This window comes from Phaenicophaeus curvirostris, chromosome 5 (assembly GCF_032191515.1).
Source record: "Phaenicophaeus curvirostris isolate KB17595 chromosome 5, BPBGC_Pcur_1.0, whole genome shotgun sequence".
NCBI classification, from domain to species: Eukaryota; Metazoa; Chordata; class Aves; order Cuculiformes; family Cuculidae; genus Phaenicophaeus; species Phaenicophaeus curvirostris.
Window position 1 is genome coordinate 40,711,406 of NC_091396.1, and position 15,580 is coordinate 40,726,985.

The 15,580-nt window shown below is 37.2% G+C and overlaps 1 protein-coding gene across 5 annotated transcripts in view; it reads left to right on the forward strand.

Moving 5' to 3' along the window:
* The window catches only part of AKAP6 (A-kinase anchoring protein 6), a 284,802-nt gene that overhangs the window by 101,570 nt on the left and 167,652 nt on the right, over nucleotides 1-15,580 (forward strand). For all 5 annotated transcript variants that reach the window (XM_069858426.1, XM_069858427.1, XM_069858423.1 and 2 more), the window contains exon 4: nucleotides 2,038-3,813. In XM_069858426.1, coding sequence (XP_069714527.1) covers nucleotides 2,038-3,813 — 1,776 coding nt within the window. The remainder of the gene's footprint in view (nucleotides 1-2,037; nucleotides 3,814-15,580) is intronic.

Consider the following 15,580-nt stretch of genomic DNA (forward strand, 5'->3'; position numbering starts at 1 on the left):
AAGAAATATCTTAGAAATTAAGTTAGGTTATTTGATAGAGAAAAAAGTGCAGTACTGTGCTGGTTGACACATAAATACAAGAAGGTATCAGAAACATACTACAGAACTTTACAGGAAGGATTACTATGTGAAAAGGGACAGTTTTTTTTAACTAAGGCATTCCTGTTGGTAGCCATGCAAATAACTAAATGTAATATTTTTCTGAAATAAAAACAATACTAAAAACATGGTAATACTGGCATTAAATAATGCTCCTCTGAAGCACATATTTAAGAGGCTGCTTACAAAATGACCAAGCAAGATGGTTTAATGCATGTGATTGTAAATTTTATTAATGTTAATAAACATATTTTTAAGAGATGAATGAATGGAGCTGATTACTCAGGAGAAATTAAGGCCCTCTAGGGCCTTGGAAAAGGTTTTGATTTATATGTGGTTTTACAGTTTCCAATCTTTTCCTGAGATCAGAGAGAAAATGCAGTTGTAACACCGATCATTATTTAGTCATTATTTTCCTTAATAAATGCAGCTGCAAAATACAAATTTGACAGCTTTATAGAAACTTCCTCTTTTAATTCTGGTCTATTGACAATGCACAATTTGTGGCATAGGTTCTGCATCTGGATAGAATGTGCTAAATCAAAGATATTTTCAGTGTCCAAGAATGATAAATAACTTTCCAATCAATCTTTTCTATAAATAATAGAAAGAGTTCAGGGCTCGAACACTATATGCTTACAGAAGATGGCAAACAATACCCTTCTTTATTGAGACTGTTCTTGTTCAGACTAAAATCCAAGTACTTTATTGTGAGATGAAGAGATTGTGGGGTAATTGCACCTTCACCTGGCATGATGCCTAAGGTCCTTAAACTATGGATTTAGGCAGTGTAGTGAGACAAGCTGCTCCAGAGAACAATTCAGACAGGAACCTATTGTGGAAATGCAAGAGTTTGCTTTAAAATCTACTATGAAAACCAAACCTGGGTATAAGGACTAGTCTACTGATTTAGGCACCTAAAGTTAGAATCCCAAAACATGAGTTTCTGACCTTTGTAATGTCTTTTTTTAAGTAGCTTCCATAATCATTTGGGCTAATGATGGCTTTCTTATTTTTAATTCTGCTCTTCAGTTTATTTTGTCCAATTGACATGCTCTACTAACTTCTCTTGTTCTAGATAGTTTCATGGAGTTACTTAAGATTTACACCAGTGTAAATAAGAACAGAAAGTGTTTCAGAATTATTTGATCCTGTGTTCAGGTTTCAAATTATGTGCTGGGATCTGGAAATAGTTGAGGCCTGCCTAGGAGTTAGAACATTAAATCACCTACTGAAATTACACTTATAAACTGCTGACTAAACATAAATTTGCTGTGATTGTTATATATCAGGCTGCTTTTGGATCTTAATGTAGTCAGATATTTTCAATGTCCTTCAAATATGTCACCAAAATATTTATAAACATTAATTTTCCATGATCTGTTTTCTGTTTGTGCTCCAAATATCCAGCAGATGAATCCTCAGATGATAAAACTTCAAAAAAGTGAAATGTAGTTGGCAAACTCTATCTCATTAATATGGGAATAAATGTCTGACATTGCTAGATGATGTTAGGAAAAAAAATTCTGGCGATCAACTGAAAGATCACAGTGCAAAATTAATTTCCGAGAACACAAGATTAACAAGTGGCTGGTACACTCAACAGTCCCAAGGATCCCCTCTCCCCTGTTTGAGGTAGTTACCATGGGAAAATTTGTGAGTCTGTTTTATGGAATTTCTGAGTCCCCCCTACATAGTAAGTAGGACTAAGAGCAGAACTTAAGGTTGAAAATGCCAATAAAAAAGAAGAGTTTTTAAATTCCCAAATACCTTAGAATGATTTGCTTATCTACAAGGTAAAGCAAAATCAGGCAGGTCAGTGATGAATTCTTTTCTGAAAGGTAGGCAGTTAAACATAGAAACTGATCGTTATATTGTGTGTGCTGTATGTGAAAATTATTCTTCTAAAAAGAAGTATCATTTCTTTGTCTATTTCAGGACCGTCTTGACTCTTTAACTGAAGTTGATGATTCTGGACAGTTAACCATCAAATGTTCTCAAAATTACTTGTCACTGGATTGTGGTATTACTGCATTTGAACTATCTGACTACAGTCCTAGCGAGGATTTGCTTGGTGTTCTGGATGATATGACCTCCAGCCAAGGGAAAGCAAAATCATTTGAATCCTGGAACTACAGTGAGATGGAAAAGGACTTTCCAGGACTTATCAGAAGTGTGGGTTTACTTGCAGTAGCAACTGATTCCATTGCTTCCCAGTGTAATGAAGCACTAAATGAGAAAGAAACCCACGTACCTCATTCAGCAGAAGATGGAGAAGAAATCAAAGACAGGAAAGCACCGCATGAGCTGTCTCCTTGTGCAAACTCCTCTCTTTCTAAAGGACCTTGCTCTGAAGATTGTGTTTCACCGACTGACAGCAAACCAGTTTCCACATCAAAGAAACCAGAATGCAATCTTCCCCAGCACACCAATGAAAAAATCAAACACTCTCACTGTGAAAACTCTACTCCTAAGAGATCCATAAGAGACTGCTTTAACTATAATGAAGACTCCCCTACACAGCCTACATTGCCAAAAAGAGGTCTGTTTCTGAAAGATGATGTGTTTAAAGATTATGTGGAAGCCCATGATTTAAAAAGGCAAATATCTCAGATAGTTAAAAATGAAATGAGTAGAAGTACACCATCATTGTTAGATCCACCAGACAGGTCCAAGCTTTGCCTAGCTTTACAGTCACCCTATGCTAACAGCCCATCTGCAGTTAGTCAGTCATATGATTGCTTAAATACAATAGGTGACAGAAATCTTGAGTACACAACAAAGAATCACTTCAAGGACAGTCCCTTATGTCTAGGGAAATCTACCTTCTACAGCCGTAAAGAAAAATCAAAGCACAAGAAGTCTCATGATGCAGCAGAGAAAGTGAAAGCTGGCAGAACAATCGGGGGTACATGTAAAACAGCTTCACCAATAAAAGTCAAAAAAAGAGGACGTTCTTTACAAAATGGAATTACTTCTCGTAACTGTCACCCCCTGGATGAGACAGAAACAGATTCTTCTGCATCATCAGATTCTTGTAACCAGATAGACCCAAATGGGCAATCACAAGGTAAAACTGAGCCTTTTAGTTCACCAACACATAGCCAAAAGAGTGCTTCCTCAGCTGGTTCTGATCATACCAACTCATCACCTCTTCTACTGAGAAGAAAAGGTAATAAAAGCTTCTCATCATCACCAAGCTATACTCAAAAAAACAGTAAAGATGGTGAGGTCTGGTATGGATCTGATGAATATTTAGCACTTCCTTCACATCTCAAACAAACTGAAGTATTAGCTTTAAAACTAGAAAATTTGACAAAGTTATTGCCCAAAAATCCCAGAAGAGAAACCATTCAAAACATTGATGACTGGGAGCTGTCAGAAATGAACTCAGATTCAGAAATGTATCCAACATACCAGACAAAAAAGCACAAAAAAATGGGTAGAATTTCACCAAGCTCTTCAAGTGATATAGTATCCTCCTTAGGTGACAGTATTGAATCTGGGCCTCTTAGTGATATTCTCTCTGATGAAGATCTTTGTATGCCTGTATCTTGCATTAAAAAATATACTGAAGAAAAGACAGAAAGGACTGCTGTCATCCAGCCCACTGAGAATGAGACTTCTGCCTCAAATAAATCAGCTTTAATTCATCAACTGATGCAAGATATACAACATCAAGAGAATTATGAAGCCATATGGGAAAAAATTGAGGTAAGTGATAATCCTGCGTCCTGCTGTGTTCTTGATAAGCCTATACACTGAGATGGAGCTATGGGCAGGGGTGGTGTTGCTCTCTTGTTTTCTTCTAATGATGAAAATATTCTCATCTAGTGGATGCTAGAAGTAGAGAACAGCAGTGATCATTCTAATTATAATAGACTGCAGTTAATTTTAACTGACTATACAAAATTTGCGTACATTATTTTACTTATACCAATGCTTTTAAACTTGGCAAAACATTATTTATCGGTAGAGCTTCTCTTTGTCAAGACCAGGTACAGGATAAGACATTTTTTGCATGAAGTGAAAGACAAACACTGGAAAAGCAGAGATCTTTATTGCATTTTACAGTATTTGTACTTAATATCATCTGCTTATTTTCTTTATAAAAAAGGAATTGCTTTAGTCTAAGAGTAAAGGAATAATTTTCTTGATTCCTGTCATACCATGTATTATAACCACAGTTTTTTTTATTAATTCCCTTTCATTGTAGTGATTATTTTCCTTTCAGCACTGGTAGAACTACGCATAATGCCTTCTTTTTTTTTCCCCCACTTAAATAATCCTTCCTAAATAATGACTATTTACTAGTGCAATATGCTATTCCATTAAACTTCAAATGAGACAGAACTTCATTCTTGGCTTCTAGCATCACTTCTTCAGAAGTAAATTCTTTATGAAATGGAAATTTTTGCAGTAGTCAACACTATGGGAGAACTTTTCAAGAAAAAAGATAAACTTCAAAGAGACATGAATTTCAGTGTATCATCAAATAAGGACCTAGCCATCTCAACAGTATAACTATGAGCTTACATTCTTGGTAATTTCCAATTTTCTGATGAGTTTTTCTTTCTGACCATTGTAGAAAAGAACTCTTATATCTAGATAATTTCATGTTCATCTTCAATACAGTTCAGTAAAATGGCTGTTGAAGTTCCATCTCTATCAGATTCCCAAATATTTAAAATTCATGAAACATGTATTAAAGGGTGATCTTGGCATCTAGTTGCTAAATCTGGAATCTGCATTATCTTCTGTGCTATCAAGCTCCATAAGAACTAAGAAAAACGTTTTATAACTTAAGTAAAAACTTCTTAGGATGCATGATTTCTGTAACATTTGAAGACAATGAAAGCATTATGACTAGTTGAGAAGTAGTTGAGCTAGAGATGTTTGAGTTTAAAGTCAGAGTGGAAAATACAGAAAGAGAAATGTCTTCTTAAACAAAAGAAGGAGCAGCAGGTGTCAGCCTTGAAACAGAGAGTTCTAATGGGAAGTGCTTAATGATTCAAGTTGTTCACTCTATCCTGATGGCTGGGGTTCATCTTCCGGACTCTGATGAAAGATCTGTCTTCAGAAGTGCAAGCTGTTTCTGTGCTTAAGTTTTTGCAGTGCTGAAAATTAGTCTAGATGAAGCTGACAGATACAGAGATCTTCATTCTTTGCAAGCAACAAATCACATCAAAGTTGCTTTTGAATAGGTAAATGATGTCTTTCAAATGATACTACAAGAGCCTTTTCAAGAAATGGAATTGTTGAGTGTCTAGGGACTAGCATCAAGAAGCAGGTGGCAGAGAAACTTTCTGCATTGCTCTCTCAAATAATTATGTTTATTTTTCTCAAACTTTTTGAAAAGGTAATTCACTTCTGGGGGCTCATCTGTCTTGTGTAATTCCCTGCAGCTGCAGTTCAGTCCTGTCAGGATGGAAGAATAAGAACCAGCTGTAACAACTGGCTAGAGCTGTAAACACATGCTTCCTATCCATACTCATCCTCTCCTCACCTTCTCTGGAGAGCATGTTGAGCTCCTGACAGCAATTAAAGGTAGTTAGCTGTCCTCTGGCTAGAGTAAACCCTTCCAGCTAATGCTGGGCTGATCTAATGACAATGCATTTTCAATCATCTTATGTGAATAAAAAAATAATAACAATAAAAAAATTGTCCACTTGTTCAGGCGGTTTTATGTTCTTTTCTAGAAAGAAATATTAAATTGACTATACTGACATCTTTATGCTATAATCTGTGGTCACTGATAATCCCATTCACTTAACTTTTGAGGGCACTATTACCAAGTGTAGAAATGTAACCATTTGCAAAACACTCCATTTAAATGAAGATGTGTTTCTCTTATAGGCCTCAGGGTTAATTGTATGGATCGTATTGCCAGTTTTTTCCTATTATGTAGTCTTATAGCTTGTTTTATCACAGGCTTCATTTCTGTAAGAGGTAGCTGAATTTCCTTTGCAAGAAGCAATTTGATATCTATTGATCCCATGCTTTTAGTTCATCACACTTCATGAATTTATCCTCAACTCCTTGGGCTCTGTATTTTGTCCAGAAAGCCCAGGCAGCCTTGGCACTGACTACTCACCTCCTTGACGTGCTAAGGGAATAAAATAATTCTTCTCTGCATGTTTTTCTCCTGTGGGTTAGAGTGTGCTCCAGGGATACAACAGCAAAGAGCTGGTTAAAAGATTTTGCTGCTTTCCAAGACCCAGTCAGGGACCCCTTCACCTTCCTGCAACTGTTTAATCCCCTTGAACTCAAGATGCTTCAGTGGAGCAGAGATTAAAGACACCTTCTGCAAATTATTTGAGTAACGGGAATAATTTTACTGTCTAGGAGGACAATGTGGTCTACAAAGGAGAGTGCATTTGGGCAGTTGAGAAATAGTTGTTCAAAAAATATTTGGAGAGCAGACACAAAGGGGAAAGAATTTGTGTTGTTTAGATTGAAAGGGGACAGTTACTTCTAGGCAGAAAATGGATTGAAAACACACATGTACTGTTAAAGTATCTGGATTGCTTTAGAGGAAACACAGTTTATTTGTGTTCGGAAGTAATTTTCATCATTAGAGGGAGAAGCATGCATAGAAAACAAATGAAGTTTGGACTGTGGAGCTAGGCTAATGAAGAACTAATAGGAACTGATAATGCTGATGGGGCTTGGTAACAAAGGAGAAACAGGACAGAAAACAGTAGTGACAGAACAGGTGGGAAAAGATAATCAACAGGGAACAAGAATGGCTTGTTTTGGATTAACAGATAAAAGATTTCTAAATTGTTTTAGTGGTCTCTTCAGCCCTCCTGCTTTCAATAACCTAGTAACAGTGCTTCTAATACTGACCCTCTTAAAATAAACAGATTGCATACTTTTCCTTAAAGTGCTTGCCAAAATTTGTTCATTTCTGAATCTTACTACGCTGCTTCATACAATTCAGACTGAATTGCTGCTCTTTGTTGATGACCAGTTGATATAAAAAAAACCCAAACAAACAGTGAAAGAGGTAACAGATCCAGAAATTCCTTGGCAATTCTGCAGTTTTCTCAGCAGTCTTGCTGCTTTGTACAGCATAATAGAAAATGTCACTTCACATTTTGTACTGTGTGAAGTTTGCTTTGTTGTTTTGAGTCTGATGATACTTCGCTGCTTTCAAAGCTCACTCCTCAGTTTGCAAGGTGATTAAACTATTACCAAGTATACATATGAAACCCTGACTTTTACTCAGATAAATACTTTTTTACTAGAAGATGATATTGAAATCAGTGAACCCTCTGTTTCTCCAAAACACTTAGCTTCTAACTGTTGTCTTGAATTTTAAACAGCTCCTCAAGTACATTCACTCTTATTTGACATTTGATTTACCACAAATAGTCTGAGCCTGTTTGTCACCAGCAAACTTCGCAAAACCAGCAGCTTCTATGTAAGCTCTGTGAATACTGAATTTGTAACTTTACTTCTAAAAGTGACTGCAGGAATTACGCTTTCTTAATGAAACACATCTATAGTGAAGCATATGCTCATTCAGAAGTATTCCAATTTCCAGTTAAAAGACTTGGCAGTGAGAAGTTGTAGATCGGGGATTTTTTTTACATTTGGTATTTGGCAAGACATTCTGTGTAATTTTGGGAGGGGGGAAGGGAGACAGAAAAAGTAGAAAAAATCTGCTCACAAATAATTTCAGGAGCATTGATTTGAGGGTATTTCTATACTAGTTTTTATAACTGATTGTAAGGAGTATGTCTGCACCCAATGTTTGGTTCACATGTGAAGTGAGACCTTTGGCTGCAAAAAGCCCCCTGATTCTCTCTCATTGTTTATATAGTTGGTATCACATTTCAGCTCAGGGATGACTACTAACAACTTAGGTGAACCAAGGAAGAGCTGCTTTTTCATTCATGAGTCTGTGAGACACCATCTTCTATTCTAATGTAGTTGCTCAGCTCAGCTTTAAGTGACCACTGGCTTTACAACCCAGAGTCATGTCTTAATCATCTGTATCACAGCCTAGTCACAAGCCTGCACCACAGCCATCCATGTTATTTATTTGTGAATGGGAAACTTTCTAGGAATTGGTCAAGGATCATTTTTTATCTTCTGGAATAGGCAAAAGGGTGCTGAAGATTGAGAGAGGGAAGAATGCAAAAGTGGATTTCCTGCTCTCACCGTGGCAAAAGACAGGCTCAAAGGAGAGCAGTGGGTGCCAGCTGACCTACTGGAAAAGCCAATAGAGGCTCCAGATTTAAAAGGGACACAGCAATAATTTGGAGAACTAATCAGTATTAACTCTAAGATAATCTTATGACCGACTCATTTCCATCCATGCAGAGACAATCTTTATTGTCTGGGACTGTTCACTACTTTCAGTTCTCTCACAGAGGTAGAGAAAGGCACTCAGAAAACACTGAAGTAGGTTTGGAAGCTTTCAGTGATGACACTAGCTTTCAAAACACAGAAAGAATCAAATTGATATTGGGAGTTTACTTCAGGGTTTGTATGGTGCTTTAAGAGGAATCTTTTTTGTGTTGTTCAGGCCTGCCTCCTCCATGAGTGCTGTCTTACAGTGGGCAAGTACTGGAGATTGTTTGTGAAGAGTGTGATGTGACTTCTCCAGCTACCCTGTTATCTAGATACGGCACTGATTTTAGGGCTTCTTGAAGTGCCACCATTATTAAAAAACTTTTGAATTTAAAATTATGGTTTCCAATATTCCCTTAATATGGTAAATATGGAGGGGTGAGAGAGAATGCTTATTGCTTCATATTTTCCTTGTGGTATGTAACTTTCCTAATGTTTTAAGGTCTAGCTGTTCTGTTACATAATATACTTAGGCTTTTGGATACTTATATTTTATGTATCTTCTTTGAGGAAGTACAGGTTATTCCAGAAAGATACAGTATACCAAAATCACTATGCTCTGTTCTAAATATTTAATTATTTAAATAATACATTGCTGCTAACTTCCACCTAAATCAAATTCCAGTCTGTCTACTGTTGTTAAGGCACCACTGCCTTAAAATATGTACATGCTGGAGATGAGTCAGAGCAAGAGAAATGATCAGAGGTCTAGAGAGAATTAACCTGAGAAGAAAGATCAAGTCCACTTATGTAAGATTATTGCATAACTCCTCAAAATATGTTCATGTCTTTTTCTTCTTGTGTATCTTTATATGTTTTGACAGCAACTGGTTTTCATTGCTTCATCCTTTCCAGTATGTTATGATCAGGAACGAAACATTAAATCATGCTGATTCTTCAGTCATAGTCGTCATTATTAGACATTAGAGTGAATGCAAGTTGTAGTAAATATGGACAGGAAACTCTCTCAGAGGCTTGTTTCAGACTATCTGCATAGCTTACATATGTATTTGAAAGTTATCTCGAAAGCAAACAGAAAGATAAAAAATTGTTATCTCATCCTTTCTTTAGATCTTGAAGCACAGATTATAATCCTCGCAAACAGCTGATCTGGCCCTAGCAAATCAATCTGGAATCTTATCTGAATATTGCTTTATTGTTATTAAGGACTTCTTTTGAATGCTGATTCTCATGTTGGTCAAGTAAGTTTGGCAGAACAAGGGCTAGATTTGTCTCTGGTTTCCCTTTTACAACGTTTGGAAACTCCCCAGGCTGACAGAGGGAGACTCCACAAGAAAACAGATTTTTTTATAGCATACAGTGTAGCTGTTCAAATCACAGTAACTTAATATTACTAATTGCTTTTTCTCTAAAATGCTTTTTCTGTACGCAGAATGTGCTGTACGAGACAATAGACACAGGGTAATTTAAAATGTAAATACTGTTGCACTGTTAGCAGCAACTGAACTATAGCAGCTTGCATAAAATTAGCTCAGGGAAATCCACACTAGGATCAACCTCATCTATGCATTGCTGTGCAAATCTCCTACAATCTCCTACAGCTCAACTGAAGTAGAGAAAACAAAAAAAGCCCAATAAATTTGTTAGAAACAGCACGGCTTCTGGGGTTAAAAAAAGAGAATAAGATGGCAAAAAGACCAGAGTTTGTTTTTATTTTATACTGTAAGAATATCTAAATTTTGATATGTATAAAGCAAGTCAGAATTAGGGTCTAAAGAGGGTGTAAAGGAACGCCCCCTAGAGACCACTGGAAAAAAAAGAAACTATCTAAAAAGGAAAGTAGATGAATCAAGAGGCAAAGAAAAGGAGTCAGCGGAGGAAACTAATAGTGACAGGATTTCTTTGGAGACTGCAGGTGGACAAGAATCAAATGCATAAAAGGAGGCTAAATTATGAAACTAGGGGAATAATAATGGAGTAAAGAAAAGAGGTAGGGAATCCTAATCTCTTCCCACTGCTGCCATATTTCGTGAAGAGTGGAATCTCCATTTTCCCTGGTTTTAAACTCATAAATCTTAACTGCAAAACAAGTTCATGGGTCAAAGAATTATAATATCTCTTGTGAGTCGACAGACTTAACCTCTTCCAACCAATTAGCCTTGAATAAGAGGAAATGCTGAATTAAACATTCTGATTTTGAAAGGGGTATCGTGGTCATTATCACTTAAGTTATGCCAATGATATAGCAGAGGTAAATATATTTAGCAGTTACACACAAGCAAACAGCATCTATTCTGTTTCAGTAAAAAGAGGGGTTTTCCCCGGTGTTTTGGAAAACTTTTAGACGTGGTGATATATCTCCCTCTTGAGGCCAGAACTTGTTACTGCAGTTATTTTACAGAAGTGTATTTTACTTCTCAAATGAACGACGCTCACTTACTTAACTTTACAAACGTAGCCATTAGAAATTCAGAGATTAAATAAATCATAAGCTAGAATCTTTCCTCCTTATGAAGATCTTTTTTGCTTTGGTATAGTCACCAACTTTTTTTAATGTATTTTATTCCAACAAATTTAATATTGAAATAGTGTTCTGATTTTAAAATGTAATAGCATATGTCAGCAAATTATTAAACTTTAAAAAAAATTAGCTGCACGTGAGCTTCTACAGATTTTTTAAAATCTATTAAACATACCCCCCCATCCTCTGCAAAAAAATAAGACATTTTATCTCCCTGCAAATGTAACTGCCATTTTTATTATTATTTAAATAACTATAGTACCATTATTTAAATAAGAAGTGTTTAATCCTGCTTTGTGACCATCAGACCAAGAGCATAGTGGCTTTCTTCCTTCTACCACTCACTGGCAAACTTACTGGAAATGTCACGTAAAAATAATGAATTTAGTTTTTATTTAAAAGGCACCATAGAATTAATTTTGTGCCATTGGGTAAAGGTCTGCAATTTTAAAACATGATTTGTTCTCTGTTCAGAAAAAAGCTAAAATTCTTGGAAGTGCACAGATCTCTGATTAATTGACATCATGCCATAGGGTCACTCTGATATCAGGCTGCAGAAGCAAGCATGGTGTATGTATATTACGCACATGTTGCAAAGAATTAAATGCCGAGGAATGAGGATCATTTCTAGGAACTCTGAGATCAAAGAGTATAGAAATGCTGGGGAAGGGAGTTAGGGGAAGGGAGGTGCCAGTGTGGCTTTGACTGAGTGTCCTCCAGTACTGCACAGTGTACATACAAGGTAGAAGCTGGCCATCGGCAGAAATAACAGCTGCACAAGGGCATTCCACCCCCAGTTCACTGTCTGAAGCCCAAATACTCAAGGTATGCAAACCAATGGAATAATGGTCATATATAAGTCTACTTTCCAGTCTTTTAGTTCATCTTTTGGATACAGTTCAGCTCATAATTGATACATACATTAGGTGTAAAACGATCTGAAAATAAGATATGTTGCCAGCACAACATTTATTATATTGACAGGCAATGCAGTACTTCCAAGTACTCTTACATCATTGCAAGTTGCTTCAAAACCAGTAGTTCTATTGGCAGCATTTTTAGAATAAGCACATCAGACAACTTGCTTCACTGAAAATGAAGATACTGATTATACACCCACATTATCCACAGAGTTTAGATCAAGGTTGCTGCATAACAAATATTTCATACTGAAAGAAAGGGGACAGTTCTGATTAGAAGATTTGATTTTAGGTTTATCTGTAGAATAAATAATAAATTTGCACTTAAAAATGACAGGTCCTGAAATAACTCCTACATTTTCTATTCTAGTTTAGAGTTGCTTATAGCGGATGGAAAAAAAGAAATTTGGGACTGTGAAATATGTACGAATATACTGCAGCATTGTGCCACTATCCTTTGAACAGGACACAGCAAGTCATTTTAGTGCTTGGTATTTTTGCCAAAGACAGGCCCCTCTCCCATGCTGTGCTCAGGGTCTTTCCAGGATCCAGACAACCATTCCAGCTGCTGCTGCAGAGTTAAGTCCCTCTTTCTGCGAGTTACTTGCATTGTCTTTCTTGGCTTAGGCAGCTTTATTTGCTTTTCTTGCCCTTCCCTTGGTACATTGCTGACTACAAATTTCTGGAGAAATTGTGTTCATAACATGCTCCCTGGTTTACCAGCTGAGTGAAACAAGACTATGTGACTTAAAAACATTCACATCTTTTATCTGATCTCTAGATATGGCAAGTCCTTGACTTAGACATGGTCACAAGAAGGTATAATCAAAAAAGGCCTCAGTTTAGGATATTTGGTGCTATGACATCTAAGAGAAACTTAAAACTTAACCTGTACTAGACGATGTTTTGGGCATCTATCCTTTTTCCTTAGCTTCCTGCTTAGGTCTCTTGGATTTTAAGTAGACAAGAAATTACTCAGAAAAAAATTACTTTGAGTAGTGAGTATTTCTGTGAGATATGACCAATAATAGGCATTGCTTTTGTAAGTAAATATATTTTCAGGAACAATACATTCAGTCCTAGTAGTATGGTGAATTGCAAAGACCAGATTTGGATGATCATTCAGAAGGCTGTGCACTACTCAGCTTATTCACAATATCATGGTTGCTGACTGCTTTAGTCTACATATATTCCTCTCAATGACCAGAAGAGCATAACACCTTTTTTAAAAACAAGTAAAAAGAACTATCTTGTACTTTGCTTATATTTTTCCCCTGTTCTATTTTCTTCCCTGTTTATGCCCCATTTCCTTATTCTCTGTTCTTCCTGTTTCAGTCTCATTTTCTAGGCTCTTGGAATCCTTTATTTAATCCCTGTGTTTTTCCTTTCTGCTGCTTATACTATTCACTCCATAGTTTCAATAACATTCCCTTGGGAAACTCTTCCTAGAAAATCTCAAAATTTCACAGAGACTGGGGTTGCTGAATGAGATGAATGCTAGAAACACGTGAATACAGATTTTCACTGCAGAGGCTGTCTGACAAAAGCCAGTACTGATTAGAACAGTGGAAAATATTTACTTCCTTAACCAATACACCTGTGTCTGCATAACCCCGTGGCAATAAAACTTAATAATGTAAAAATATTTGGGGTTTTGTTGATATTACATTCATCCATTTGAGAGGATGCTTTAGCTTGCTTGCAAAAGAATGGTTTTGAGGCGGTATAAATTGTCTCCACAAGAGGGCTTGCGCAGGCTGTGTTGCAGCGAGTGTGTTCTCTCGGAGTCCAAGCTGCAGCTCGGTCTTTGCCACTGCAATCCAGCACTGTGGCCTGACATGGAACTTGAACAGTTTGTTCCAGTTTAGATTCAAATTACTATGCATGATAACTTAGGAGGCAGATAAGCAAAATTATTCTATGTCATATAGAATGTGAAGGCATATGTAAAATTTTCTGATACAAAGAAAGATACGCTGATTTGCTTATTTATTTGTTTCCCAGGATTGCTTTGAATCTCATACCACTTTTGAGATACAGTGCTGGCCTCCCATATTTTCTCAGCATGAACTCTGTCTTCATCTGAATGAATGCAGGAAGCCTAAAGCCTTATCTGGCTTTGTATCTGTTAACATTACATCTTGGATAGAAAGCATGGCCAAGTCAGTATAAGAAGAGATCATCAGACATTCTGTGTGCCTGGCATTATTGCCATCAGAGCAGATGGCATCTCTGGACATTTATAACCAATCCATATTATTTTGGAGAACAGGCCTTATGAGGAACGGCTGAGAGAGCTGGGGCTGTTTAGCCTGGAGAAGAGGAGGCTGAGGGGAGACCTCATTGCTCTCTATAACTACCTGAAAGGAGGTTGTGGAGAGGAGGGTGCTGGCCTCTTCTCCCAAGTGACAGGGGACAGGACAAGAGAGAATGGCCTCAAGCTGCACCAGGGGAGGTTCAGGCTGAACATTAGGAAAAAAATTTTCAGGGAAAGGATCACTGGGCACTGGAACAGGCTGCCCAGGGAGGTATTTGAGTCACCTTCCCTGGAGGTGTTTAAGGGACGGGTGGACGAGGTGCCGAGGAGCATGGTTTAGTGTTTGATAGGAATGGTTGGACTCGATGATCGATGGGTCTTTTCCAACCTGGTGATTCTATGATATCGCTGTTAAGTTCATACCAGATGATTCTTTAAATGATAGATGAAACAGACGCTCTGCCCCTTCCCTCCCTTTTCTCCACTAGGCCTCTCTGCTCTTGGTCACTTGCAAATTCACAATGGTGTTGGCCTTTCTTATGCTGCTATATAACACTCATATGCATAACTGTCTTGGCCTCGGGGCTACATGGATCTCTTCCCCCAGCAGACCCCTTCCAGCCCATGGATCTAGCTTCTGTGGTTCTAGGTGTTCACTGACACTTAAAAAAGCTAGGGAAAATGTTACCAATAGGATTGGAAGCTTGACCGGTAGCTAAAAATACATCTCTCAGGAATAGGGTTTAAGAAGCCTATGGCTTATTTTTCCCGTACCAATCTTTGTCCCATGGACAATATGGTAATACTAAGAACATCTCTTTTTAGATCTTTTAAGTTTCAAATAGCAGTTGAGGCCTTGTGGTAGTTCTTTTAAGTAGAAAGTCGATCGCCACCTTGAGTAAAAGGTAAGACAAAGTATAGGTTAAAGAAAAAAAATGTGTTTGTGGCATCATGGAAAGGTTTAAGTAATCTTCAGGGATACATTTGGGAATGATTCTTAATACTCAGATTAGAGTAACCTGTTCTTTGTCAAAAGGCAGAAATAAAGTCAACAGTCCCATGGAAGCAGTGAACTTTTTACTGCAGAATCAGGTTCACTGTCTTTGAATATAGTTATTTTAAATGGATTGAAAAGTAATACTTTGCATATGTCTCTGTATCAAGCTTTTAAAGCACGTCTTGCCTTTATGATTCTGGCTCTTTTACCTAGAAGGCTTTAGGAAACTGAGAACTTCATAAAAATCTTTTCTGCCATTCCTGCTCTAGTCTGAATACAGTATGGAAAAATAGTTTGGAAATATTAGCAAAATCTGTTGATTTAGTAGTCAACCACAAGGTCCACAAAAATTAAGAGCACCCTATAATCAGGTTTTAGGGACAAAGATAGTACTCAGATAATTTGTGGTGTTTTCCTGCACTTGAAAGAACTCGGCTTTGCTGTCCTCACTGCTTCAAGACTAT